Raw genomic sequence first — 27609 nt, 5'->3', positions numbered from 1 at the left:
TCATGCAAAGCCTGTCTATAAATAAGAGGCACTCATTGAAATAGAACAAAGGGGGATATTGTGTATTTTAAAATCAGCAATGCTATAAGTCAGTGTTATATCCTTTCAATAGATTTTTTTTCATTGTGTTTGCTAAATAATCTGAGAAACTGAATTATATGAAGAGGAACACAGCATCCATCACATTTGAAGGATGACTAACAACCTGTGATACAAAAACAATGCAACTTTTCTTACCAAAAGCAAAGAGGACTTAAAGCAATCACTGAAGAATGTCAAGGGCTACAGCCTTCAGCATTAATTACACTTCAACAGAAAGAAAATAATTCACACATTTAGACCGAAAAGGAGCATCATAATAAATGGAGATAAGATTCCAATTGTCCAGCATTTTATTTGACTTGAATCCACTACTGAACAATAATAATAGAACCCTCAACCAAACTCAACTGCTATCGAATGAATGCTGACTCATAGGAACCCCTGTGGATTTCCAAGGCTATAATTTTTTTACTGTAATTATATACAGGAGTAAAGAAAACAGTCTTTCTCCGAAGGCACTGCTAGTGATTTCGAACTGCTGACCATGTGGATCACAGCCCAACATGTAACCACTGCACCACTAGGGCTCTTTAGTACTAGAACATCTGTAGTTTATTATCTTTGTTTCCTATTAGAATGAATTGTTATTAAGCTTAGCATTAGAATGCACAAAAGCCACACAAACCTAGCATATTGTTTCATTTATTTGGACTACCAAGAACAAGTAAAACTAACAAAAGATAACAGAATAGTGGTTTCAGGAGTTGAGGAATTAACCGGAAGGAGCATAAACATGTGTTTAACATTCTCTCCTGCAGTACTAGTCCTTGTTTGTTTGGGCTAAAATTTCATAATGAGATAAACATGATCAGAGTTTATCTGTAATTTAAGCTATCTGGTCCATATTCCTTTTTGCCACATTGTCCAAGGTGTAAATATGATGTTGTAGAGCTAGCTGTATGCCCTGTTTTTTGTTTTAAGAATTAAATTATATTAGAATCAAGTGTTATTCTGCATATGAATGTATGAAGGGGATGATATTAGGTACTGTGAAGACTATTTCAACTCCGTGACCTTGTATGCATCAGAACCAAATACTGCCTAGTCCTTCACCATCCTCACGCTTGTTACCATGTTTGAGCCTACTGTTTCTCCCACTCTTTCAATCCATCTTGCTGATAGTCTGTCTCTTTCTCTGACCCTCTCTTGTACCAAGCATGATGTCCATCGCTAGGTTCTGGTCCCTCCTGATAACATATCCAAAGCACATGAGGCAGGTCTCCCCATCTTCCCTTCCAAGAAGCATTCTGACTGTACGTCTTCCAAAACAGATTTATTTGTCAAATCTGGCATTCTGTGATATATCAGTATTCTTTGCCAAAATAATAATTTAAAGACATCATTTCTCTTTGCCTTCTATATTTCTCATCTACCATTTGCATGCACATGAAGTGATTGAAAAGAACATGAATTAGATCAATCACACCTTGGTCCTAAAATAACGTTTTTGTCTTTTAACACTATTGCTGTTAAATTTTCCTTTGCTACATTTTTGGCCATTGCATTGCTTCATTTGATTTCTTTGTCTGCTTCCATGGGCAATAAATCCAAGACAATTAAAATTCAACAATTTCCATCTTTCTTCATTTTCATTATGTTGTTATGAGGATCTTTGTTTTATTTAGGCTGAGTTATAATCCATACAGAAGACTGTAATCTTTTATCATGATTAATAAGTGCTTCAGGTTCTCTTCCAAGGTTGTATCGTCGGCATATCAGAATATTAATGAGTCTTTGTGAGGAAGTGAAAGTAAGTCTTTGCGACTCGCACCAAGTGACTGAGTGGAAATATGCAAGTAAAGTGTAGAGGACTCTAACTTGGGGATTGGTCAAGTTTAGCATTCCACTAAGCTATCAAGTGAGTCATTTCAGAAGCCCCAAAAACACACTATAAGGCAATTTTGATTCATAGCAACTATAGACTCACAGTAACCCAGAATAGAACTGCCCCTTTGGGTTTTTAAGGATATAAAACTTTACGGGAGTAGAAAGCCTTGTGTTATACCACTGAGTGGCTACTAGGTGAAAACTACTTATTTCGTACTTAATCCAACACTTAACCTACTACTCCCCAAGGGGTCCATTACCAGAGTTAGGAGCAGAGAATCCCAATACAGTGTAGAAAGAATGACAAATGAGAGCAATTCTGGGATCCCTGTGCTGAGAAGGGAGCAGTAGTAGCAGAGACAATGAAGTGCAGAATGTGGTCTTCCCAACCTCCTGAAGGAGTAAAGCTGAGTGCTTTGGGCAGGAGGGTGGCTTGCAGAGTGGGCATTTATCATCACTGCAGGAGCTTTGTAACACTTGCCCAAGCAGGGCAGACACAAAGCACAGAACTGTGTGACCGAGAGTCGGGACCATTGAGAGACATGCCAACTAGTATGGCTGAAAAGCACCTCTGCTGACCAAAGAACTGTATCTTTAATATTTTGACTGTATTCATTTCCCTAATTAACCTCATAGCTGTGAGTAGTAGCTTTCTGTGTGCCTATTGTCACAGATTGTTGACCCCAATAGAGAAGTAGAATGCTGTGGGAAGGACGGTTGATGTCAGAATAGGGTAAAGCAGGTTGTTGGCTAGAGGAATGAGTGTCTGACCTCTGCCTCATAAGAATCCACCTTGGACAGATGTGGAGTTGGATTATTCTACTTGGGTGTCTAGAAGTAGTTCAGTGTGGCCTCCAGTCTTCCTCTAGTCCTGATGCTGTATTCTTTATCTAGTCCAGTTTCTTGGATTGTTTGCTCAGCATGCAGATATAATAAATGTGGTATAAGTGACTTTAAGTAGGAATAAATACTTTAAATATTGGAGGAATAAAGGGATACAATGGTAGGAAATTTTGCTTTTCTGTGTTTTATATACTAAATTTGAATAATATTATATAAACCATTCTGTACCTTTTTTATTTAACAATATTTTTCTGAACCTCACAAAATTTCACTAAATATCTTTCATATGTTAGGTATAAAATGACATATAGAAATTTAATTTCCATGTTTTCAACCTCTGTAGTATTCTATTATGAATATGGTATGATTTATGCCTTTATCTTATAAAACCATATTACTATAATCAAAGAATTGTTTGCAAAGGCAAGAACATGCCTCTAAGTCAGAGAACCTTTTGAGCATCATGCATTACAGAACCAGAGTTTTACAATTTTTCTTACCATATTTGAAAAACTCTTCAAAGTACTACTTGTTTGGTGTAGGTGAACCAAACGATTTAAAAGCGTGATCATTATGAGAAGATTTCATAGCCCCAATGTTAGTCATTTTCTGAAGTTGTTTGTCTACTCCTCTGTTCTACTTTATGTGAGGTTACTTACTTGGGTGAGGAAAAAACAAGAAAACAGAGCTTTAGTTTCTCTTCCATTCCCTTATAGTTTGTTTTTCATACTTGCATTTAGAAGATTTTTTTTTTCGCTCCTGCATGTTTCACATTTCTGTTCATTATAAAACATTAAAATAAGCACGTAACAAGAATGCTTCAAAAATTTATTGAAAATTCAGTTATCTTTCTATTTTTCATGGCCTATTGGAAGCTCAACTGTACTTCAGGGATTCCACAAGTCAACTTTTTTTTAATCTTCTAAAAAATATATGACAGCTGTTTTCCTTGTTAATAGTATACAGTGCCATAATATTTTAGATAAAATGAGTTGAATTGTATGGTACGTGGGTTATATACCAATGAAACCTTTTGTTAAAAAGTGGGGGGAAATAATGTTAATAGTACATCTTATTAAATACTACCAGCTAAGAACATTCTTATAAGTATTTCTTCTGTGGTTGGTCTCTGCGATTCTCCAGGAGCCTCCAAAATCTCCATGCTGGGGCAGAGCATGTGGAGGCTGACCACCTCTGTGCTCCAAAGGAGCCATCATGAGGAATGCCCTGGGAGGAATTTGCTATTTTCTGTGGAAAACAAGTGACTGTTGCTGCTTATGATGACCGTGTTCTTTGGGTATAGATTTGCTGTACTTTCTTTATAGTAAGACACCAACTGCTTAATAAATAAGGATGTTTAAGTTCATCTGTGAAACAGATGAGAAGAGTATTTAAGAAGTTTGACCTCTGAAAATTGGGTCCAGCTCGGTTAAACTTATAGCATACTGGTTATGTTTGTAAATAAACTTAATACACGAATGCTTCAAAAAAACATTATTCATCTAAGAATGACACATGAAGGAAATCATTTGGTAATGTTTTTGCCAGATAAAAAACTATTTGGCTTCTATATGTAAATACACTTTGATATATTTCAGTACACTTTGATATTACAAAAATGTGACTACTCCATTTATAAAAGTAATATACAATTGTATTTTTGACAAACAATATTAATTTGCATTATTTATATAAGATTCTAGTATTTGTTTTCAAAATGATTAACCAGTACTCATTGCCATCTATTTGACTGACACATGGCAACTTCATATAGTTGAAGTGTAAGTGTGCTCTAGTATAAAGTTTCAGTGGCTGATTTTTCAAAATTAAATCACCAGGCCTTTCTTCTGAGACACCTTTTTGAGTGTCTCTTCTGAAGCACCTCCTACGTGGACTTTAACCTCGGCCCTTCATTTAGCAGCTGAGTACCTGTTAGCCATTTACACCACCCAAGGGTTCCTCAACATCATTAAATGCTTCCTTTTGTCCACCCAGAGCCTTTAGTGATTTTCCTGAGGTATCCTCTCAAGCAAAAGCTATTGTAAGTCATTTTGTATTTCTTGTTAGGAAAGGAGATTATGTATGATTATTTTTAATTGTCCCCATTACCATTGCCTCTCAGAGTTCTCCATGGCATTTGTGTAAGCTTTGTCACTTTAAAGCTTGTATTTGCTGAGCTACTTTTCAGGTAAACATACAAAATATACTGAAAACTATTGGTCTACTTTAGAAAAATGACCAGTATGCATTTAATCAACAGACATATATTCCAATGGTCGAAAAATGAGGACATTTTGATGCAAAATGTTCATGGATGCTTTCTCTCTTTTAGATGGGCCATCTTACTCTGGAAGACTATCAGATCTGGAGTGTAAAAAATGCTCTTGCCAATGAATTTTTGAATCTCCTCTTCCAGGTATGTTTATGGGTATAAGGCAGGTCCCAGTATTTCTATATCATTTCTATTATATAGGAGCTAGAGATATTATATCTATGTCTTATCTTGATCTCTTATTTTCTTATATTTGGCTCATTATTAGGCTACAAAATCACAGATAATTTAAAAGAGAACATTATTCTGTATACTATATGAAAGATGGTAAGATACAGCATACGTGTACACTGAAGCTTCTCAGAATCATGACATGAGAAATAAAAAGAATATGGTTAATTACATTTGTCTATGTTGTAAGTCATGGTAGAGATGCATTTAAGCATATATAATTTAAATTGCAAAAGCTATCAAATTTACTATTTGTCTTCATTGCTATCTTTTGAAAGGCTTTTTTAATTTTTTAACAAATTGGGCAGTGTGAATGGAAGGATAATATAAAAGTCAACTATAAACTCTTCAAAGTATAGGCCCTCTTCAGTTAGGAGATTTAGCTGTTTCTTTATTATTATTAAAAGATCATTTTATTTGGGGCTCTTATAGCTCTTATAACAATCTATACATCAATTGTATCCAGCATATTTGTACACATGTTGCCATCATTATTTTCTAAACATTTACTTTCTATTTGAGCCCTTGATATCAGCTCCTCTTTTTTCCCTCCTTCCCCCAGAGATGTTTCTTTCTTACGTTCTTAGTATTTTTTGTTATTTTGTTTAGAAAATTTAAAAAAGACTGAAAGGAAGAGGGGGAAGAAAAGCTGCCCGGAGTAAACATTGAGTAATATAGCTTGTCAAATTTTAACTGTTTTACTGTTGTCCCTTTGTTCCACCATGTTAAAAGAATAATTTATGATTTTAATTTTTCATGATTCTTCATAAATATTTAAGTCACATTTAATAGATATTTAGAGTCTCCATACTTTATTTTCCTTCCCATAGAAAAACATTCTTTTAAAGTTCAGAATAATCGGATATCTATTAAGTTCTTCCCTTTTAAATAAAGAATAACTCATCTGCAGCAGCTGTACTAAAATAACTTAGAAATCAGTCTCTTTAGCTAATTACTAATTATTGCATATTTAAAACATGTTATCTGATAAGGATATAATTTTAATTTAAATAAGACAATAGTTTACTGTCAGTTTCTAGCAGAGATTTAAGTGGATCGCTTTATGAAAATAGGAATCACCACCATATGCTGAATCAACTTGCGTGGTAAATGAAAATTGAGTATCTGGTTCCATCTCATGTAAGGACAAATAGATTCCATAGGATCTTTTGTTACTTTTGTTTGATTTATGTCTTTTATATTAAATTATATCTGTATTTTCGTCACTGAAGTTTATTTCTGAATCATCTTTTAGCTCTCACATTGAATAGCACTTTGGTTTTCCATTTGCCTTCCCCATTTTCTTATTCTTATTAGGGAGTTGGAGAAACACTACTTTTGTTTAACTCTTAAGATGGGTGGGCATTTGTGATATTTGGCTTATGTGTGTTTCCAATATTTTATTACGAAAAGTGGAAGGAATCTTATAGTGAATCCTCATATGCCCATGATCTAGAGTTTATCATCATATGATTTTGTTTTACTTCATTTTGAGATTGGATTTTAAAACTACATGCTCATTTAATAGAGTAAGCAGGCATGATCACTTGATTTATAATTAAGGTAACAGTACAGAAAGGAGGGGGTAGTCTTCACTGAATGGTGCGGGGGGAATTGGTATCCACATGGGGAAGAAAAAAATCATCATTATTCCTACTTCACACATACACAAAGATTAATTCCAGGTACATTATAGATCTAAATGTGTGAAAGGTTGACTGAGGGAGCTTCTAAAAAAACTGTAGAAAAAGATCTTACTGTCATTGAGGTTACAGAGAGTTCTGAAATAGGACACTGTTAGGAAAGAAAGATTGTTTAGTTAGACTTCTTCATAATCAAGAGATGCCATTAAGAGAAGGGAAAACCACAGAGTGGGAGAAGATATATGGGAAGACTTGTTTCTGGGCAAACACCAAGTTACTAATAACATGATGGAATCCAGATGTAAAAGCATTCAAAAGACTTGATCAGATACTTCACAAAATAATATATCAACAAATAGCTAATCAGTTTTTGAAAATGTGATAACCTCATTAGTCAACAGGGATATTCAACTTAAAATGCTATTAGATACCCACCAAAATGATTATGTATTAAATAATACAAAGAATTGTTGAGGATACTGAGCAGTGCACCTCTTAAACATTGCTAACAGGCTCATATAACTTGGTAGAAACCTCTTTGGAAATTTGTTCAGTAAAATTTATGCAAGCTGATATGTATTCATGTGCTCTGACACAAGATGTCTGCTTCATGTGTAACTTGTACCTATGTGCACCAAAAGACACACTAATATATTCTTTTTCCTCTATTTATGTATTATTATTTATTAGTAATTTTAACCATTTCATGGACATATAATTCATATTCCTGATATGTAATTCAGTGGCTTAAATATATTTAAAGAGTTGTGCTGTCATCACCACAGTTACTAGAGTGTTCTTATAATCACTCTTTTTTTCCTATCCCAGATAGAGATTTGGTTCTTAGGGTCCATTGTAGTGATTGATTTAAAAATAAAAAACTAAAGTTAAAATTTAATCATCAATTATTGAAAGTAATTATTGATAATACATCAGTTGGAGGCTACTTCTTGTATGGGTTCCCATTTATACATTAGATCTCATGCAGAAAAGTGAATTATGATGCAGTCTAGTCATTGCCACCAGTCAGTAAAATTTTATGTTACTGTACTTTCCCTAGGTGTGTCATATTGTTCTGGGGTTAAGACCGGCTACTCCAGAAGAGGAAGGACAAATTATTAGGTAACTGTGTAGTGTGTCTCTAATTGCATATTTTTCATTAAATATTTGAAGTGTCTAGTCCCTAAAATATATTCAATACTAAGTAATAGTGTATCTTATTTTATTGTAATAATTATGGATATAGTAAACATTTTTCTGAAAAATAATTACATGCTTAAATATTTTTGTTAAAGTATATTTTTAGCCAAGGGCAGTAATGAATCTAGAAATTAAGTTGCCGTTCATTAAAATTGCACTACATTGGATGTATGAGCATAGGTGTATACATGTGTAAATACATTAATTCATAAAAATAGAGGTATTGGCCTATGTGCATATATTTACTAGATATACTCAAGTATAAGCCAACCCGACTATCAGCCGAGGCACCTTATTTTACCATAAAAACTGCATAAAGAATGTGTTGAAAAACTCAGCTTATACACTAGTATATATGGTATATGGTAATACACTGAGGTAGTAGTAGTCGGACTTTGGGCCTCTTCTCCAACTCTCCCTCAATGCAAGAACACTGTTCTAGCAAACTGACATTATGTGATGCTCACCCTCCCGGCACAATTGCTGAATACAAAATGGGTGCATAAGCAAATGTGGTAAAGAAAGTGGATTTATGCCCGGCTATCAAAAGATAAGTGTTGGCATCTTAAAAGGTTGAAGTTAAACAAGCGACTATCTGTTGAGAAGCAAATAGTCCACATGAAAAGAAGCACACCAGCCTGTGCAGTCATGAGGTGTCATCTGGACTGGGTAAACAGACATCAGAAGACCCATAGCAAACAAACAAATAATCAAAAACAAAAAAACCCAACATATTGTTAAGAATGAGGAGAGGTCAGCAGAGACCCAAAACCCATCTGTAGACAGTGAGACATCCCCTCAGAGAGGGATCACAGAGACGGGATGAGCCAACCAGGGCACAGTAAAGCACCAATGAAACACACACTATTCCTTATTTCCCTGAGGCTTCCTTACCCCCCCACTATCATGACCCCAGTATACTGCCTTTCACTGCTGGTTAAACCGGCGAATGCACATATACAGACGAGATATGAGCTCACGACACACAGAATTAAGGAACAGGGATGGGAATAATGATACCAGAAGGATGGAGGAAGATGGGGAGAGGAGGGGAGGAAGGGGAAACCAATTGCAGTGATTGACACATAACCACACCCTCCCTCTCCAGGGGAATGAGCAACAGAAACCATGGGGGAAGGGACACAGCAGTCAGTGTAAGATATGAAAATAATAATTTATAATTTATCAGGAGGTCATGAGTGTGTGTGGGGGCAGGAGGGGAGGGGCGGAGAGGAGGACCTGATTCCAAGGGCTCAATAAAATGATCTTTTTTATTTTATTTTATTTTGTTAAAGGAAAAATATGGAACGCTTCATGAATTTGCGTGTCATCCTTGCGCAGGGGCCATACTAATCTTCTCTGTATCGTTCCAATTTTAGTATATGTGCTGCCGAAGTGAGCACATAAAATGATCTTTTAATAAAAAATTTTAAAATGGCACTATGTACTCAATTTTTTCTGCATAAAGATTTTTTCAAATAAAGGATAGTCATTGATCTGTACTACAAAATAATTATCTTTTTCATTAATTTTAATAAATTTTTTATTGAGGGCTCTTACAGCTCTTATAACAATCCATAAATCAATTGTATCAAGCATATTTGTACATAGGTTGCCATCATCATTTCCAAAACAACATTTTCTTTCTACTTGAGCCCTTGGTATCAACCCAGCCCCCACCCCCATGAACCCTTGATAATTTGTATTTTTAGACTGCGGTCACTTCTTTACATATCCAGGAAAACTCCAATTCCAAACCCAAGGATCCAATCATGTTGCAGAATTCAAATGCGGTACAGACACCAGGCAGGACTGAACTCCACGGGTCTACCTGGAGCTGGTTTCACCAAATGAGCAGCAGGTTCAGGTCACAGCCCTACAGGGGCACCTGAAAGCCACACGCAGCCTGTGACTGTGGCTGTGGCTGTGGCTACAGCTGCATGTGGGGGCGGGAGCAGCATGATTTCTTCTTGGCAGCTCTCTTCCCTTCTCTTTTCCTCGACTTCCCCTTCCCACAGAGCTTCTTCAGTCGCAGCTGCTCTTTCTTAAAATCCTGGTGCTCGTCCCTGTAGAGACCCAGGTGGCACAGAATGCCCATGAGCTCAAAGTACGTGTGGCAGTTTGGGTACCAGTCATAGGTCTCCTTCCTCCAGGCCAATGATTGCTCACTGACAGCTAGCTTCACCACCTCATGGACTTGGAGTCAGTGGGCCTGGCAGCCTCACTGAAGAGCCGGCGCTCTTGTCGACTCATGCGCAGGGTGTACTCGGAGGGCAGTCACTGTCCAGCAGCATGGTGTGGGCCCCTTGAAGCGAGGCCCCGTCCTATTTCTGCGACTCTCCGAGGTCTCCAGAGCGCCCACACCAACTGCAACCACGACTCTGAAATTTTAATAATTGATGAGTTATTTTAATTTTCTTATTGTACACTGTCCATTGTCTCCCTTCACCCACGTTTCTCTTGTTCATCCTCCTTGGTGGGGGAGGGGGTTGTACATTGATCATTGCAATTGGTTCCCCTTCTCCCTTCACCTTCCCTCTACCCTAATGGTGTAGCACCTCTTACTAAAAATAATTCTTGTGTATTGTAAAAAAACTAGATAGAAGAGTTAGGCAAAAAATATCCTTAATCTCAAAAATACCCATATTTACAGATAATAGCAGCTAAAACATTTTTATATATTCACACATAAATGTAGGCATACAATGGAATTTTATAATTGGAGATAGTCTGAAATATTTTATTTCTGTTTGTTTTTTCTATCTCTAAAAGAAAAAAACCCTTTGCCACGGAGTCAGTGCTGATTCAGTGATCCCCTGTGGGTTTCCAACACTTTTTGTTCTAGAATGATTGTATATAGCAGTAAAAGCTGCCTATACCATAATTTTGCTTACTTAGAAATATTTTGCCATAAATTTCTCATAGATTTATTCTCTAAGAAATTTAGTACATTTTATATTTTCCTCCCTTCATGTTAGCATTTTTAATCATTGTTGGATGTGTACATTGCAAGACATACACTAGTTCTGCAGTTTCTACATGTTTAATTCAGTGGCATTAATTATGTTGTTAATGTTGTACAGAAATTACACCCTGCTTTTCGGAGTTTTTCCTCCCTATTAGCATGATCTCACCTTCCGAATTCCTATCTAATTTTTCAAGTTGCTGTCTGTTGTCATGTTTATCCCATATAGATAGTTCTTAAAAGAGCATAAAACTTAAGGTAGACACTTCTTGCGACTTAAGATAAGCTATTATTTGGTTCTAAGAAGACTTCAGATATTTTTTGTTTAAGTTTTAAAGATTATCTCAGGGCTTCAGGGGCTCATCTAGTTTCCATAGCTTCAGAAAATCTAAACAACTTTAATTTCCATTCTACATTTTCCCCATTTTGATCAGAAGTCTTCTGTAGAATGATTCCAAATGTCAGGAATGATAGCTGAACACCAACCTGTTCTTCATTACAGAGAAAGCAGGCAGTTGTTCCTGGAGACAATCAACCACGCAGTTCATGTCCTCTTCCTGACTCTTGTAGCTCCAGAGGAATTATTGTGGCTTGCAGATGGGTCCCTAGCACTATCAAAGTAGGGGTCTAATAGAAGCCCCACACTTGTTCTTAGGCCAGTTAGCCGAGAAGTCCCATGAAACGATAACCTCAAACCTCCAAACCAAAGAAGCAAATTCCTTGAGAAATTGCACTCTTTAAAATTCTCATTGGTTTATTTTGGAAGTACATTACCAGACCTTTCTTCCTAGTTTATCTTGTTCTGGAATCATTCATTACTGAAACTTGTCCACCACGGGTGATCCTGCTTGTGTTTGAAGTATTGATGGCATATCTTCCAACATCCTAACCACACATAAGCTACCACATGTGATAGCAATTTACCACACATTCTAGCAGTCTACTCAGAAGGCATGAAGACGTCAACATACACACACAAAACCTGTACATGAGTGTTCATATTAATATTCAGAAGAGCCAAAAACATAGAAGCAGTCCAAATGTTGATCAACTTTTGCATGAATAAACAAAATGCTGGGTACCATACAATGAAGTAATTAAAAAGTACAAACTGCTGACTTAACTACATCATGAATGGATTATGCTAAGTGAAAGAAACGAGATCTAAAAGACCACATGTTGTATCATTCATGTGAGGAAAATCTGATAGAGACACAGTCTTCTAAGACAGTAATAGTTTCCTAGTACTGAAGGTGGTGACATGAACAAAATCTCTCAGGGGCTAATGGAAATGTTGTAACACTAGCTTTTGTGATGGTGGCACACCATCTATGAATTTGCCAAAATCATTGACATTGTACACTTAAAACAAGTCCGTTTCATTACTCTTAGGCAAAAAAATTTAGAAACTCAATATTACTGATTCAATTCCAACTCACGGTAACCCTGCAGAACAAAGTAGAACGGCCCCTGTAAGTTTCTGAGATTGTAAATCTTTACAGGAGTGAAAAGCCTATCTTTCTCTTGTGGAACAGCTGGTGCTTTTGAACTGCTGACCTGAGGGCTAGCAAGACTGCATAACCCAGTAAATGACCAGACTCCAGAGTAGCTGTTTAAAAACACAACATACCCACCCCCGCACAAAGATAGATAGATAGATAGATAGATAGATAGATAGATAGATAGATAGATAGATAGATAGAAACACAACACTAAACAACCGTTACCACTATCCATTTTCCGAGTTTTCCATTCCCGTAAATAGAAACTCACCCATTATTTCATAAGTCCCAATTTTTCCTTTCAAACCCCAGGTGACCTCTAATAAACTTATTTGTCTCATGTCTGAAATACTTCACACAACTTCTTTGACGTATTGTCTTTCTTTTGTATGTACAGAGGATGGTTAGAACGAGAGAGCAGGTATGGTCTGCAACCAGGCCACAATTGGTTCATCATCTCCATGCAGTGGTGGCAGCAGTGGAAAGACTATGTTAAATATGTAAGTAACATTGCTGTTCATCTACTGTTTTCTCCATGGAATTTTTCAGCTCCATCAGACTTCATGTGACCATTAACAAAATGCACCGCTATAGATAAAGACTAGTTGAAGAGAAAGGAAATGAATGCTTATTTGATACTTACTATGGACCAGGCTCTATCATTACACTTTGATATATAAATTTACTTTCTTGTGACAACCTTGTTTGGGTGATAATGTTTGGGATGGTGGTGCCTGTTTAGGTCATGTACCTTACACAGCTCATTTATTTCTCAGAGCATCCCTGTAAGATAATATTTTTACACGTGATGCTGAGAGAAAAGGTACCTTGAAATACCTTTCTTAGGGTGGAAAATCTCAGATTAAAATCTAAAGACTGACTCTAAAGTCCATGTTCCATTACATCATTCACAACTTTCATTACTTCAACTTTTTCTGTTAGAAATATGAAACTCTTTGTGAGAAGTGTTGATGTCCTATTTAGAAAGTTAATTTCAGAACTAACAAATCTACATTTCAGAACTCATATTAGTTCAGAATGTCTAAAGATAGTATGTCATTACCCTGGTAAGAGTTAGTCTCATCACTGAATAGTCTGAAAACATGACCAAGAATTCTTTTTTCAGAAGAACATTTTTTTCAGACTTAGCATAATAAAAACAGTAATACCAGGAAGTAAGCATCTTCTTGGTTGGAAAGCCAATTGATGTACGGCTTGTTGTCAGCTGCCAAATGACCTCTACCAAAATTCTACTCATTTGATTCATAGTTTTCCTATTTGTCCTTCCTGTCATTATTTATTATCAAAATATTAGTATTCAGATAGGCTGTTTACATTGTCTGCTTGATCTCATCATTTGGCCTATGTCTTTCTCCCTTTTGCAATGTGTAGTATTGTGTTTTCACATGTAAAATTTGTTAATTGGAAAAAATGGACTGAAGTGTCACTCAGGCTTTAATACCAATTATGAATTGATACCAAACTAGTCCCACGAGTTGGATATTGGAAAGGTCCCAAAAGACCAACGCTTGCAAGATCATTTGCTCCGTTTTTGCTCTTCTCCCTTGAGTGCGTTCCCTCACGTCTCTGGGTTCTGCAAATTGCTTCAGTGCCCCACAGAACCCAGGAAAGTTGGAGGAAATGTATCCCATAATGGTGGATGCAGTTCAGTCCAAATCTTGAGATCAGACCGGAGTAAGCCAGATGCTAGGACCAGAGGACATACTCCATGCCTGGCTCTTGCCAGTGATGAGCTCATACCCTCTGTTTCTCAGTGGACTCATTTTATACACAGCAGGGTGGCATTACAGGGGAGTTTGTTTGCAATTATTCATGGGAAAATCCTATCAATATCTTCTCCCACCTTCCTATCAGACCCATGCCCAGAAAGTTTGTTTTGTGGGAGGTGCATAATGCAATCAACTTTCACTTAAATTCTCCAAATAATCTGGATCTTATTTATGCACATATGACCTGGGATCTCTTTGAAGATGTTTCCAGTGGCATTGGTCTTATACTAATCTTAATCAGCCAAGTTTTTTTCCAAGCCACTTGAGAAACAGTTTTCTTTCTCCTCTCAGCTGTAGTATATAATTTCTTATATCCATTGTAAGCATTAGTAACTAAAATAACCATTAAATAAAGAGTGTGGTTTAGTTCACACCCTCCACTAAGGCCAGAACTCCGTCTCATCCCATTCTTGTTTCATAGCAGATGCCCTTCAAAATGGTAGCACAGATGTATGAAATGCAGAATTATATATCATATAAGGAATTGTTATAGCTGGAAGAGCCATATTAATTCATTATAACTCAGGCATATTAATTTATTATAACTCAGGCATATAAGTAGGCAAATCAAGTACTTTTAAGTAGCAAATGAAGATATTTGGATGTAACGTTATACTCTTTTATTTTGGAAAACTTTTATGATTTGTTATTAATATCTTATTGATTATAGACTCAATGACTTAAATCAATCTTTTCTTTGGAGTATTACTCCACCCCCCTCCCACATATTCCCCTGTAGTAATATAATAGATATAATGCTTTGGTAGCACATCTTTTTTAATACAAGTGCCTTCAGAGAACATGAACTTATTACTTTGTTCTAACCCTTCTGGGTATTAAAGGAATTAGGGGAGAGTAGTGAGCAACCCTGGTGGTAGAGAGGATTACAAGTTGGGCTGCTAATCATACGATTAGCAGTTCAAAACCACCTGCCACTCCACAGGAGAAAGAGAAGGCTTTTTGCTCCTATAAAGATTTGCAGCCTTGCAAACACACAGGGGCATTTCTGTTCTGCCTGGAAGGCTGCCCTGTGTCTACATAACTGGATGTCAGAGAGTGGTGAGGGAAAGAAGCACCTACCACATGGAGTCACATTTCTCCCCCAAGTTGTGACACGGGCTGAGGGGGCTTCAAAAAACGTCTTACAAAAGTGGAATTGAAAAGTAATGGCATTTTTCCCACAAACTTATTGAAACCTCCACATATTATTGTCTAGCACATAGAGACTTTAAAGTATACTTAAAAATGAAGTCTGACTGACTGCTGTGAAAAAATCTGGGACGAAAGTACTAGTTGATATGAATCAGAAGGCAGTCAGTCTTACTGTCTTTTATATAAGATGGGATAGTAGCAATTCTTTCTGAAAATACATGTTAATTTTGAAAAGGTTCTTTCCTAAATAACAAGTAGCTTCCTTTTGAGTACAAACAAATTTGTTTCTTATTCTAGGCCTGGTTTTCTTGACCTGTAAAATGAGAGCCATGACAGTGAGCTCCCGCCCTCCCAGGGTGTTCTACAGGTTAGAGGGGTTGCTCCATCTTCAGTGTTGGGGAGCTGTATCTGGCACGTTGTAAGAACTTATCAAATAGTTATTAGTTTAAGGAGCCATTTTGGAGTAGCAGTACTGAGTCGGGACTTTGAAGCCAAATATGCTAGATAGAAATCATGGTCTTGCCAATTGCTGTCTGACCTCTATCAACATTTTATTAGATGTTTTCGTCTCTTGCTCTATAAACCTAGTTAAAATGAAAATAAGGACAAGGCAAGATATGACAAAATAATAATTTATAAATTATCAAGGGCTCACGAGGGAGGGGGGAGTGAGGAAGGAGGGGGAAAAAAAGAGGACCTGATGCAAAGGGCTTGGGTGGAGAGCAAATGCTTTGAAAATGATGAGGGCAAAGAATGTACAGATGTGCTTTACATAATTGATGTATGTATGGATTGTGATAAGAGTTGTATGAGTCCCTAATAAAATGTTTTTAAAATAAATTAATTAATTAAAATTTTTCACAAATAAAAATAAATAAAATGAAAATAAACCACTGCCAGCGGGGTCCATCCCCATGCATAGTGACTCTATATAGGATTTCCCAGGTTAAATCTTCAGGGGGGCAGGTGGCCTCTTCCTTCTGAGTAGCTGGTGGTAGATTTCTCCCTCTGATCTTGCAGTTAGTAGCAGCTTAATGCCTAACCCACAGTGCCACCAATGGGTTACTATCTGTCTCTGGGTCCTTTAAAAATGATCTTTGAACAAGTTCCAATGTCTTTCATTGAAAGAACACCAAGAATTAAAATCTCGGTTTCTTTTCACATACCAGTTAACTTTAGTAGGTCTAAATTTTTAAATAGCAATTCAGACATAGTATTAAAATATCAAAGACTTCAGAAATCAAACTATTATAAACCATAGCCTCTTTAGTTAATTGTTTTCTTAGAGTGTAGGGAAAGTGCCTGATTACCGTGTTTTGGTATTGCGTAACCATAATTCACAGTGAAAAAGGTATTCCCCATTCAGTTTCTTTTAATCCTATGATTATTTCAAGCATAGTCTCTAGTACACTGATCTAACACTCGATATGTTATTCTAATACTTGATAATTTCTCTATATATTTTTTCATTTATTTTGAGTAGATATTTTGTTGTTGTTGTTGTTGTTGTTGTTGTTTTTACTATTTTCTCACTTGCCACCAAACCTGTAGGACAGAATAGAACTGCCCATTTGGGTGTCCAAAACTTTAAATCTTTACAGGATTAGACAGCCTTACCTTTGTCCTGTGGAGCCACTGGTGAATTCAAACCTCTAACCTTGTAGTTAGAAGCGCAATATGTAGCCCAATACGCCATATTTTACATTTATAAAATATTGTACAGAAAGTACAGGGAACTTCCCCACTCCCACCTCACGCACAGTTTCTCCTATTATTTTTACCCATGAAGAAACTGAGACTTAGAAGTTCAGTTCTCGTACAAGGTTACATGATGGGTAAGTGATTTTGGGTTCAGATACTAGCCCTGCCCACAGTTCTTAAGTGTATACTCCGCTGTATCATTTACATTTTTATGTACTTTCCAGTCACATAAAAGAAACTGTAATTCATGCTCATCTATAGTTATTAAATAATAGAATCTGAATACATGTGATGTTTATTTTCTTCATATTTTGCTCTATATTCTATAGTGACCGTGTAATCTTATACAGTACACTTAAAATTGTATTGTATTGTATTGTAGTTTTTCCCCTGGCTATTTATTCCCTGGCTTCATGATTTTTAGGATAGCAGCCCTGTTGTAATTGAACCATCATCTGTTCTGAATGGAGGAAAATATTCATTTGGAGCAGCAATACATACGTTAGAGCAAAATGAAGATAGACTGGGAGGTGGCAGCCTGACATATGTGAACACCACAGAAGAGAAATTTTCCGACAACATTTCGACTGCATCTGAAGCCTCAGAAAGTGCTGGCAGCAGTAAGTTTGACTTGTTACCCATGAAGTTTAGTCAATGTCGAGTCTTATCACAGTCTGACTTGGCAGAAGGATGGTGGCTGCAATCTCAAGTAACAGAACTTATTTCCATTCACGGAATAGAAATTCACAGAAAACAGTCACCCCTGTATATTGTCTATATGTTACAAAATTACTTGAATGTACTAGTAGCTTTACACATAGAAATTCTTGCCTATATTCTCTTTGAATGATCTTCCAATATGCAATGTTTTTACTTTTTTTTTTAATGTTTTTACTTTTATCATTGATCAAGCCACGTTTCTCTGTGTTGCCATTAAATTATTTTGTCAGTTTATTTGGGGGTGAAACAATTTTCCCCCATTTTTTCTACTAAATTTTAAATGACAGAATGGATTTTTATGTAAATGGCTTTCTTTTTTCTTTTTTTAAAAATCATTTTATTGGGGGCTCTTACAGCTCTTACCACAATCCATACGTCCATCCATTGTGTCGAGCACATTTATACATCATCATTTGCCATCATCATTTTCAAAACATTTTCTTTCTACTTGAGCCCTTGGTAATCAGCTCATTTTTTACCCTCACGCATGAACTGATAATTTATAAAAAATGTTTTTCGTGTTTTACACTGACCACGGTCTCCCTTCACCCACTTTTTTATTGTTCTTTCTCCAAAAAATTGGGAGACAATTTTTTATAATTAATTTCTCACCTTCAGGACTGTTAAGTAAAAAATTTTTTAAAAGACTGTTAAGTGTGAGCATGCTTTATTGGATTAAATGTATCCTCGCATGGGTGCTTGGGACATTTTAGCCACCACTGGGATTATTTCATTAAAATAATGAAAACGAATTCATAATAGCTAACATTTTCTCTATGAGACTTCTCTTGGTAGAACCTACTGCTTCCCTACCTGACATAGAAATGCTTTGCTCAATTTTAACACCAGAATTATTTCTTAACCTTCTCTATGGTCATTTTGCTGTATGCTAATCAAGTGTTACCCACAAGCTTAGTATGCTACAGGTGAAAGTTATAAAGTGATTAATAAGCTAAATATGTTGTTGAAAGTCAGTGCTTAAATTACCATCAAGATTCACCACTCTAAGCCATCAGTAATTATTTTTCTGTGTGACTTTTCCCACTGTGATGAGTATGTATGCCTTTCAAGTAAACATATTAGGAGACAATTTCTTCTTCCTAGATCTCTTTTGTTGGAGTTCTTCATTAAGCTTCTTAGCTTTGGTTAGAGACCTCTTATCAAGAGCATTTAAATGTGTTTGCATATAGACAGAAGAATTAAGGAAAACCAATTAGAGCCCAGCTACATAGTCACACCTCTTCCCATTCTATCAGAGAACATCATTGCTCATATGGAGATTTATTAAATGTTCTAGTAGGATGGCCAAATGCTGATTTGTTGGCAAGATAAAAAAATTATTCTTTCTAATGCTATGTTAAGTATTAATAAGGAAGAAATACTTTATATTTCCTACCATCTACACATATGTCAAATTGTAGTAACGTGTCACCAGAATAATAGAATTAATCCAATACATAGAAAATGAGTTTATCTCTTTCTATTGATGTATACTAACTAAAAATAAGAGGTTCCATCCTGTTGTTCTTTATAGGTTTTCTGTATTCTGCTACACCAGGAGCTGATATGTGCTTTGCTCGACAGCATAACACTTCTGACAATAACAACCAGTGTTTGCTGGGATCCAATGGGAATATTTTATTGCACCTTAATCCTCAGAAACCAGGGGCTATTGATAACCAGCCATTAGTAACTCAAGAACCAGTAAAGGTAAGCAATTTGACATCTAACTTAAACTTAATCTATCAATAATCTCTGCATAGTACTTCTCTTTGAGAATACTTTCTGATTGAGTACATGTATAGAAATGGGGTGATGACCCTTGGAAATACTGTCGCTTTTATTAGGACACCTGTGTAAAAATGTGGTTTCAAGTGTATATGGAAAATAATTTTTTTCCAGAGTAATCTTTTTGTTATTTGGGAGACATGAGTACAAACCAATCTTATTCCACCCTTTCCTTACTTATCATCTATTTCATTATATAGCCTTTCACATTTTAGTAAAAATCGGTCTGATTATTTTTCACATTATCAACAGTATTTGGCAGTAATGACTGTCAAGGTATGAGGTGAGAGTGACACTAGCTGTGATGCTTAAAGTTATGTGTCAGTGTGGACGGACCATTATTCTCAGTGTTCTTATGTAATGATTTGATTTGGCAATTGTATAGTGATGTCGTCATCCTCCATTTCTCACATAATGCTGATTTTTGCATACTGATCTCATCTTTAGAACTGGCCGTCTCAATAAGTGAGGAGAGGGTTGATTTTTAAATAATTTGTTGTTGTTGTTGCTGTTTTTCAAATGATTTGTCTTAAATTACCTATTTTACATAATTTACTTTGGTGATCAAAAGTAAAAATCTCTTTAAGAAAATTCCCTTTTTTTCCTCAATAGTGTGAAAGTAGACAGTGACATATGCATTTGCTCTATTATGTTTATAGATTTTGTTAAAACACAGGAAACTCCCTAATACTAAAAATTAATGTTTCCATTCCACTCTTTCTAAGGCTACATCATTAACACTAGAAGGAGGACGATTAAAGAGAACTCCACAGCTAATCCATGGTAGAGATTATGAAATGGTTCCAGAACCCGTGTGGAGAGCACTTTATCACTGGTATGGTGCAAACCTGGCCCTACCTAGACCTGTAAGTATATCCAATAATGCTTTATATTCTCCAGTTATGTACAAAGCCATCAGTAACTGGATCTATGAATTTTACTGTCTACAACTCACAGCTTACTGTGTTAAAATTATGTTATGCTCCTTCCCATATTTCCAAAGGGTAAGTCCACTCTGTCCTATAGTGTTGCTATCTATTGGACTCAATTCGATGGCCAGTGAGTTTGGTTTTGAGTTTTGCATTTGTTCGGGAGCCCCCATGTCATAGTGGTTAAAGCACTTACCTGCATATCAGAAGTCTGCAAGTTCAACCCGCTAGCCACTCCCTATATGGCATTCTGGCTCTGTAAAGATTTACAGCCTGGAAACCTAATGTTCTGTTTACTCTCTCCAGCAGGGTAGTTACGAGTCACACCTGACTCAGCAACAGTGGGTCACATTTGTTCATTCCTTCCTTAGACACTTGTTGAGTATTACATTAGGGGCCAGCTATGGAGTGATATATGTATAGGAGTGGTTGGCTAACACAATGTGCAGGGAAAAGTCACTGGACCAAAGAAAGTCAAAGAATTATAACGCTGAACTGTTAAATGAGTTGTCCACATATATACCAACATCAACTAGGATAATAAAGACTGATGAGAAAGCTCTAAAGTCAATGCCCAAAAGGTCAGTGAATGTGAGAGAGCTGCAGAGATTACTTTGGCTATTTGTAATGAATTTGAAGGAGGTTTTTGTGGAAGATCATACTATATGACAATAGGAATTCAAATTTAATGAATTATGATCATTGCCATGAGTTGGATACGTAAGTCATTTAGATTAAGATGCTCTTAAAATGACTTAGCCTTAGAGTGTCTAATATTAAAATGCTAGTAAATGAACTGAACAACGTCGCTTGTTTTGCTTCTACAGTAGACAGCAGCACTTAGTAAACTTTTTACCTTGTCAATACAATTATTTTGGTATATTAAGAAATACTCTCCTTTACCTAAGACATTTTCCTAGCCATAATATTCATATACTAGGAAGGTATTAACTTAGGTGAGATAAGTTAAAAATAAATAAATAAAACATCCGATTAAAGCCTTAGTGTGTAAGTTTGATATTGATTTGAGTTATTAAAAACTGTGCTTACTTTACAATTGTATCTTAAAAAGTATCAGGAATTTTGTTGTTATATTAGCTCCAAAAGGTTCCTAAACATACACATACATATAACCGTATATACTTGAGTATCAGCTGAACCGAATATCAGCTGAGGCACCTAATTTTACCACAAAAACTAGATTTAAAATGTGCTGAAAAGCAGCTCATACACAAGTATATATGGTAAATGACAATTTTAAGAAATTATACTTATTGCCAACCCCCAATTGAAATTTTTGCTTATGATCACAGATTACCTTGGAAAGCGAGGTACAGTATATTGAAAAATCTATATGATTATCAATTCAGATGCTGCCAGAAGTATGTTATAAATTAGTCCAACAACTACAAATGCTGAATAATAATTATTCATCTTACCCAACTCACACTTAGAATAGAATCATAAAGACCTAGTGCTGGCAGCTGGCAGTGCCTCTCTAGGAACTGTGGGCCTGTGGTGGTCCTGCCAGGGGTCCTAGAAGAGAGCATCAAGGCACACGTCTTGTAATGCTGAGCAGTTATACAGGATTGAGAAAACTCCCAAGTGGAAATTTTTGAGTGCCACAATAGCAAATTGCTGATAGCACTTGAAGTTTCGTAGCATTATTTAAATTTGTAGCTTTACTGCACCTGTTAATTAAAAAAATGTTCTCTTAGAAAAAATATTGTTCTCCCTAATACGATTGCTGAAGACCAATGGGTATATAAGCAAATGTGGCAAAGAAAGCTGATGGTGCCCGGCTATGAAAAGATATAGTCTGGGGTCTTAAAGGCTTGAAGGTGAACAAGCGGCCATCTAGCTCAGAAGTAACAAAGCCCACATGGAAGAAGCACACCATCCTGTACGATCATGAGGTGTTGAGGTATCAGGCATCATCAGAACAAAAAACTCATATCACTGTGAACGAGGGGGAGTGTGGGGTGGAGATCCAAAGCCCATCTGTAGGCAATTGGACACCCCCTTATAGAAGGGTCACGGGGAGGAGACGAGCCAGCCAGGGTGCAGTGTAGCAATGATGAAACATACAACTTTCCTCTAGTTCCTAAATGCTTCCTCCACCCCACCCCCCACTATTATGATCCAAATTCTACCTTACAAATCTGGATAAACCAGAGAATGTACACTGGTACAGATAGGAACTGGGAAAACAGGGAATCCAGGGCGGATGATCCCCTCAGGACCAGTGGCAGGAGTGGCGATACTAGGAGGGTGGGTTGGAAAGAGGGAACCGATCACAAGGATCTACATATAACCCCTTCTCTGGGGAGGCGGAAAACAGAAAAGTGGGGGAAGGGAGACATCGGACAGTGCAAGATATGACAAAATAATAATTTATGAATTATCAAGGATTCATGAGGGAGTAGTGAGCAGGGAGGGAGGGAAAAAATGGGGAGTTGATGCCAGAGGTTTAGGTAGAGAGCAAACGTTTTGAGAATGATGAGGGCAATGAATGTACAAATGTGCTTTACCTAATTGATGTATGTATGGATTATGATAAGAGTTGTATGATCCCCTAATAAAATGATTAAGAAAAACAAAAAACCTTGATAAAAAGCTCTTTCTTACACATAAGAAAAGAAAAAATATTGTTTACCTCAGCAAGAGGAATGGTTTGTTCTGTTTTAGTGTTACCCAGGAAATCCATTTAAAATTCTAAATTAAGAATTGCTATTTTTAAAAAATCATTTTATTGGGGTCTTGTACAACTCATCACATCCATACATCAGTTGAATCAGTCATGTTTGTACATATGTTGCCCTCGTTCTCTTCTAGTCATTTACTTTCTTTTGAGCCCTCGGCACCATCCCTTTTTTTTTCCTCTCCCTCTTCCCCAAGAATATGATACTTTTACAACCCATAAAGCAATATCTTTTGGGACTTGTCAGCAGGTTATTTGCAGGGAAAAATTCTGTTCTAATCATAAATAATAATCACTAATAAAACCCTAGATTTGCACATGTACTTGTGTGTGTGTAAACAGACTGGTCAGCTATACATAAATAATAAGGTTTAAGCAAATTTATATGCCTCTGTGTATTTCAAAGAAGGTGATTTTTAAAATGGTGTTAATTTATAATGTTTTATGAAAGTAATGCACTCATACATTAACTGGGAATATTATAAATGGTTACAATTAAAGTGGAAAACAGACACAAATGCCATATTTTCACATATGACCTGCCCACAGAATGAGCACACACACACAGATAATGCATACTGCCCTTATTGGAAACTAACAGGTGAAGGAGTTTATGCAGTTCAGAAAAACTATTTAATATGGGCCTTATTTGTATAAAAACATGATACTTCTTGACTTGAAATTCTAGATCTAGGAATTTATCCTTTAAAAAAATGACAGTCATGTATGTACATGAAATGTATAAAAGCCAATATAGCATCTGGGGTCTAAAAGGATGAAGGTAAACAAGTGGCCATCTAGCTTAGAAGCAACAAAGCCCATATAGAAGAAGCATACCAGCCTGTGCAATCACGAGGTGTCGAAGGGATCAGGTATAAGGCATCAAAGAACAAAAAATCTTATTGTGAATGAGGGGAAGTGCAGAGTGGAGACCCAAAGCCCATCTGTAGGCAACTGGACATCCCCTTACAGAATGGTTGTGGGGAGGAGACAAGCCAGTCAGGGTACAGCATAGCAACGATGAAACATACAACTTTCCTCTGGTTCTTTAATGCTTCCCCTCGCCCCCCCCCCCCCAACTATCATGATCCCAACTCTACTTTACAAATTCAATTAGACCAGAGGATGTACACTGTAACAGATAAGAACTGGAAACACAGGGATTCCAGGACAGATAAACCCCTCAGGACCAATAATGAGAGTAGCGATACCAGTAGGATAAGGGAAATGTGGGGGGGGGGAGGGGGAAGTGATCACAAGGATCTACATATAACCCTTTCCTTGGGAGACGGACAACAGAAAAGTGGGTGAAGGGAGACATTGGACAGTGTAAGATATGACTAATAATAATGTATAAATTATCAAGGGTTCGTGAGGGAGTAGGGGAAGGAACAAAATGAGCTGATACCAAGGGCTCAATTAGAAATCAAATGTTTTGAGAATCATGATGGCAACAAATGTACAAATGCGATTGACAGTGGATGTATGGATGGATTGTGATAAGAGTTGTATGAGCCCCCAATAAAGTGATTTTTTTAAAAGAATATATAAAAGTGGAAAGAATTATTTGAAGTCAGGAGAATTATAGGTAATATGTAAGATTTTTGTTGTTTTTGATGTTACTTCCAATTGAAAGGGTAGAAAATGGCCATAAATTGTAATCTTAAAAGATGAATCTATCATGAGGAACCTGCAGGTATTCAAACCTATGTAACATAGATCTATGAATATAAATAATCTACTGAAATATACTCAGGTATTTTTAAAATAAATTTCAGAAATTTAAAAAGAAAGTAGTTATCTTTTTGTTCTCCCTTTTAGGATAATTATTTTTTATCTTTTAAAACACCAGGTGATCAAGAATAGCAAGACAGACATCCCAGAACTAGAATTATTTCCTCGTTACCTCCTTTTCCTGAGACAGCAGCCTGCCACTCGGACACAGCAGTCTAACATCTGGGTGAATATGGGTATGATGAGCCTGAGAATGTTTCCTCAGCATTTACCTAGAGGTAACTTAAGAATGCAGCAAGAATCCCATGCTTCTGCTTTTAAAACACAGAAAACGTGAAAACCAAGTTGTTCCAAGTCTGGTGCCACTGTGCTCCGTATTAAAGACGTATTACCATCTGCTTTTCAGCGGAATCGGGAAGCACTGGTGGGCTTAGATCTATGGTCATGCACAACACTGGCTAGGAGAGGCAAGAGCAAGCTCTTGAGAGTTGTTTCTTTTTCTAGTCTCTAAATGTGCAGAGATAATCAGTAGAAACCGATTTTCCATACTTTTTTTCTTAAAACAAACAACAAACCTACCCTCACTCCCATTGAATCATTTCTGACTCATGCAACCCGATAGGACAGAGTAGAGCTGCACGGGTGGGTTTCCAAGACTAAATCTCTACAGGAGTAGAAATCCTCGTCTTTCTTCCTCGGAGCAGCTGCTGGTTTCTAACTGCTGACCTGGTGGTTAGCAGCCCAGCACCTGACCCACTGTGCCCTCTCTTTAAGACAAGCCATTATAAATTGTTTGTTAGACCTTAGAAGTAGTTGGCTAGTTGTTGGCTGATCTTTTCAACTCCACTTAACGTTTATAAGTAGGGATTATTTTGACGGTGTCATAGTGGAGTGCAAAGGATGAACTGCATGAATGTAACACAGTTCAAATAGATCATTGTACTTCTAGTCTCCAATAGACCTTTAGATTGGTAAATATCTAATGATAGCAAAGGTTTTGTTATAAGATACATTATCTTGATCAATATGTTAATGTCTATTTAGGTGGTGGTGAAGAGGTGTAATTCAGGACAAAAGATAGATGTGAAGTTTCGAGAGGAAGGAGTCAGTATGTTTTTGTTTTTTTCTAACGTTTTTCTAATGCTAGGTCAAAAGAGGTTTTATAAGTGACAGGTAATACATATCAGAAATATAGTCTCCAAAAATTGGCACATCTGCTTTGAAAAGTACCATGTCTATCAAGCAGCATATTATTATGATCCCATTTCCACTGTGTAACATGCAAAAAAGTTCCCCTTTAATTTATTTGTGATGTAAATGTTACTTGTGGTCAGGACTTGCTCTCTGCTTTTGCCTTACAAATATTTGAATTTTTTCCCCAAGTAAACAATTGGCCAGAGTGCTTCAGAAAGTTCACAAAAACATCACATTACCATTCAAGTTTTCCATGAACTTTTTTATTTCCTCTCATAAATGAGTTCATCCACTATCCAATGCCAGTGTTTTATTATCAGCAATAATACTTAGTTTGCCAGCCTTGTAAGTACAATATCTCCTTTGAAATTTAGTATAATTTTGTATCTTCTTTAAAGACTATAATCAAATACTACATATTTTTTCAGGTGTTGTTCAGTAAGAATTTTTGCAAAGTAGTACCTTCTGTCTAACCAAACAATGTTTTGGGGGTAAATGTCCAAATAAAGAAACAAATAAAATTCTATCAGTATAAAAGAGTATCAAACATTCTTGAATTAATGTTCTGTTAAATGAAAACATGAGCCTTGCCTCATGGCATCCACAGCACATCTTCAATTCTTTTGAAAGATAACATGCATGGCAAGATAGGTTGTTGCGCTTTTAGTTAAGTACTTTTTATAACTTGTGCTGATCCTAGATTTTTGCTGCCTCTTAAATTCTAGATTTGTTGGTGCTGTTTTGTAAACATAAAATTATGTATAAGTGGCTGCCTGCTTAATGAGCTATGCTATAAAAACCATCTACAGTTGAAATATATTTTCTTATATGGCTTAGGACAATAATGATTGGCATGGATGTTACATTTGCAGATGCTTCTGAATCCTAGAACTGGGTGGTTCTGGTGTGCCAAACTTATTCTGAATTTGAAATTATACTCCTTACTAATTTGTTGTGAAATCAATCATTAATCATTTTGAAGTTTATAAAAATACGCTTTCTTGCTGTAATCTTATAACTAATCCTCTGATTTATAATTGGGGAAATTTGCTCTTCTGTTTTCTCTTAGGTTATTATTTTTTTTTTTTGCTTGCTGATAGTAAAAATTTTGCTTTGCAATGTTTAAAAATTGATTGTGATTTGGATTTGTTCTGCCATAATAATAGTATCATTCTTATTATATTACTCCATTTATTACCACTGTTCACTGTAAAACTCTAATTCATTCTAAAGTGGCAAATACACACACTTTGCCACAGTTTTAGTGACTTACATTTAGCCTTGTTTACAGACAGGCTATATAAGTCATTGTTCC

The 27609-nt window shown here is 36.3% G+C and overlaps 1 protein-coding gene, 1 non-coding gene and 2 pseudogenes across 4 annotated transcripts in view; 2 read left to right on the top strand and 2 right to left on the bottom strand.

The window, feature by feature from the left end:
- Positions 1-27609, top strand: part of USP32 (ubiquitin specific peptidase 32) — a 201818-nt gene that overhangs the window by 116634 nt on the left and 57575 nt on the right. For 2 of the 3 annotated variants that reach the window (XM_075561475.1, XM_075561472.1), the window contains exons 10-16: positions 5105-5188; positions 7979-8040; positions 12983-13085; positions 17653-17848; positions 19483-19658; positions 20462-20602; positions 25219-25378. In XM_075561475.1, coding sequence (XP_075417590.1) covers positions 5105-5188; positions 7979-8040; positions 12983-13085; positions 17653-17848; positions 19483-19658; positions 20462-20602; positions 25219-25378 — 922 coding nt within the window. The remainder of the gene's footprint in view (positions 1-5104; positions 5189-7978; positions 8041-12982; positions 13086-17652; positions 17849-19482; positions 19659-20461; positions 20603-25218; positions 25379-27609) is intronic. The other variant, XM_075561473.1, reaches the window with a different exon arrangement.
- LOC142458233 (cytochrome c oxidase subunit 7C, mitochondrial pseudogene) lies at positions 3933-4123 on the top strand (annotated as a pseudogene).
- LOC142460368 (U6 spliceosomal RNA) lies at positions 9415-9521 on the bottom strand. The gene has a single exon (XR_012786580.1). It is a non-coding gene; the product is annotated as a U6 spliceosomal RNA (small nuclear RNA).
- Positions 10049-12820, bottom strand: LOC142460219 (small ribosomal subunit protein mS33 pseudogene; annotated as a pseudogene).

This window comes from Tenrec ecaudatus, chromosome 10, assembly GCF_050624435.1.
Source record: "Tenrec ecaudatus isolate mTenEca1 chromosome 10, mTenEca1.hap1, whole genome shotgun sequence".
Taxonomy (NCBI): Eukaryota; Metazoa; Chordata; class Mammalia; order Afrosoricida; family Tenrecidae; genus Tenrec; species Tenrec ecaudatus.
This window is presented reverse-complemented; position numbering and strand designations above follow the sequence as displayed.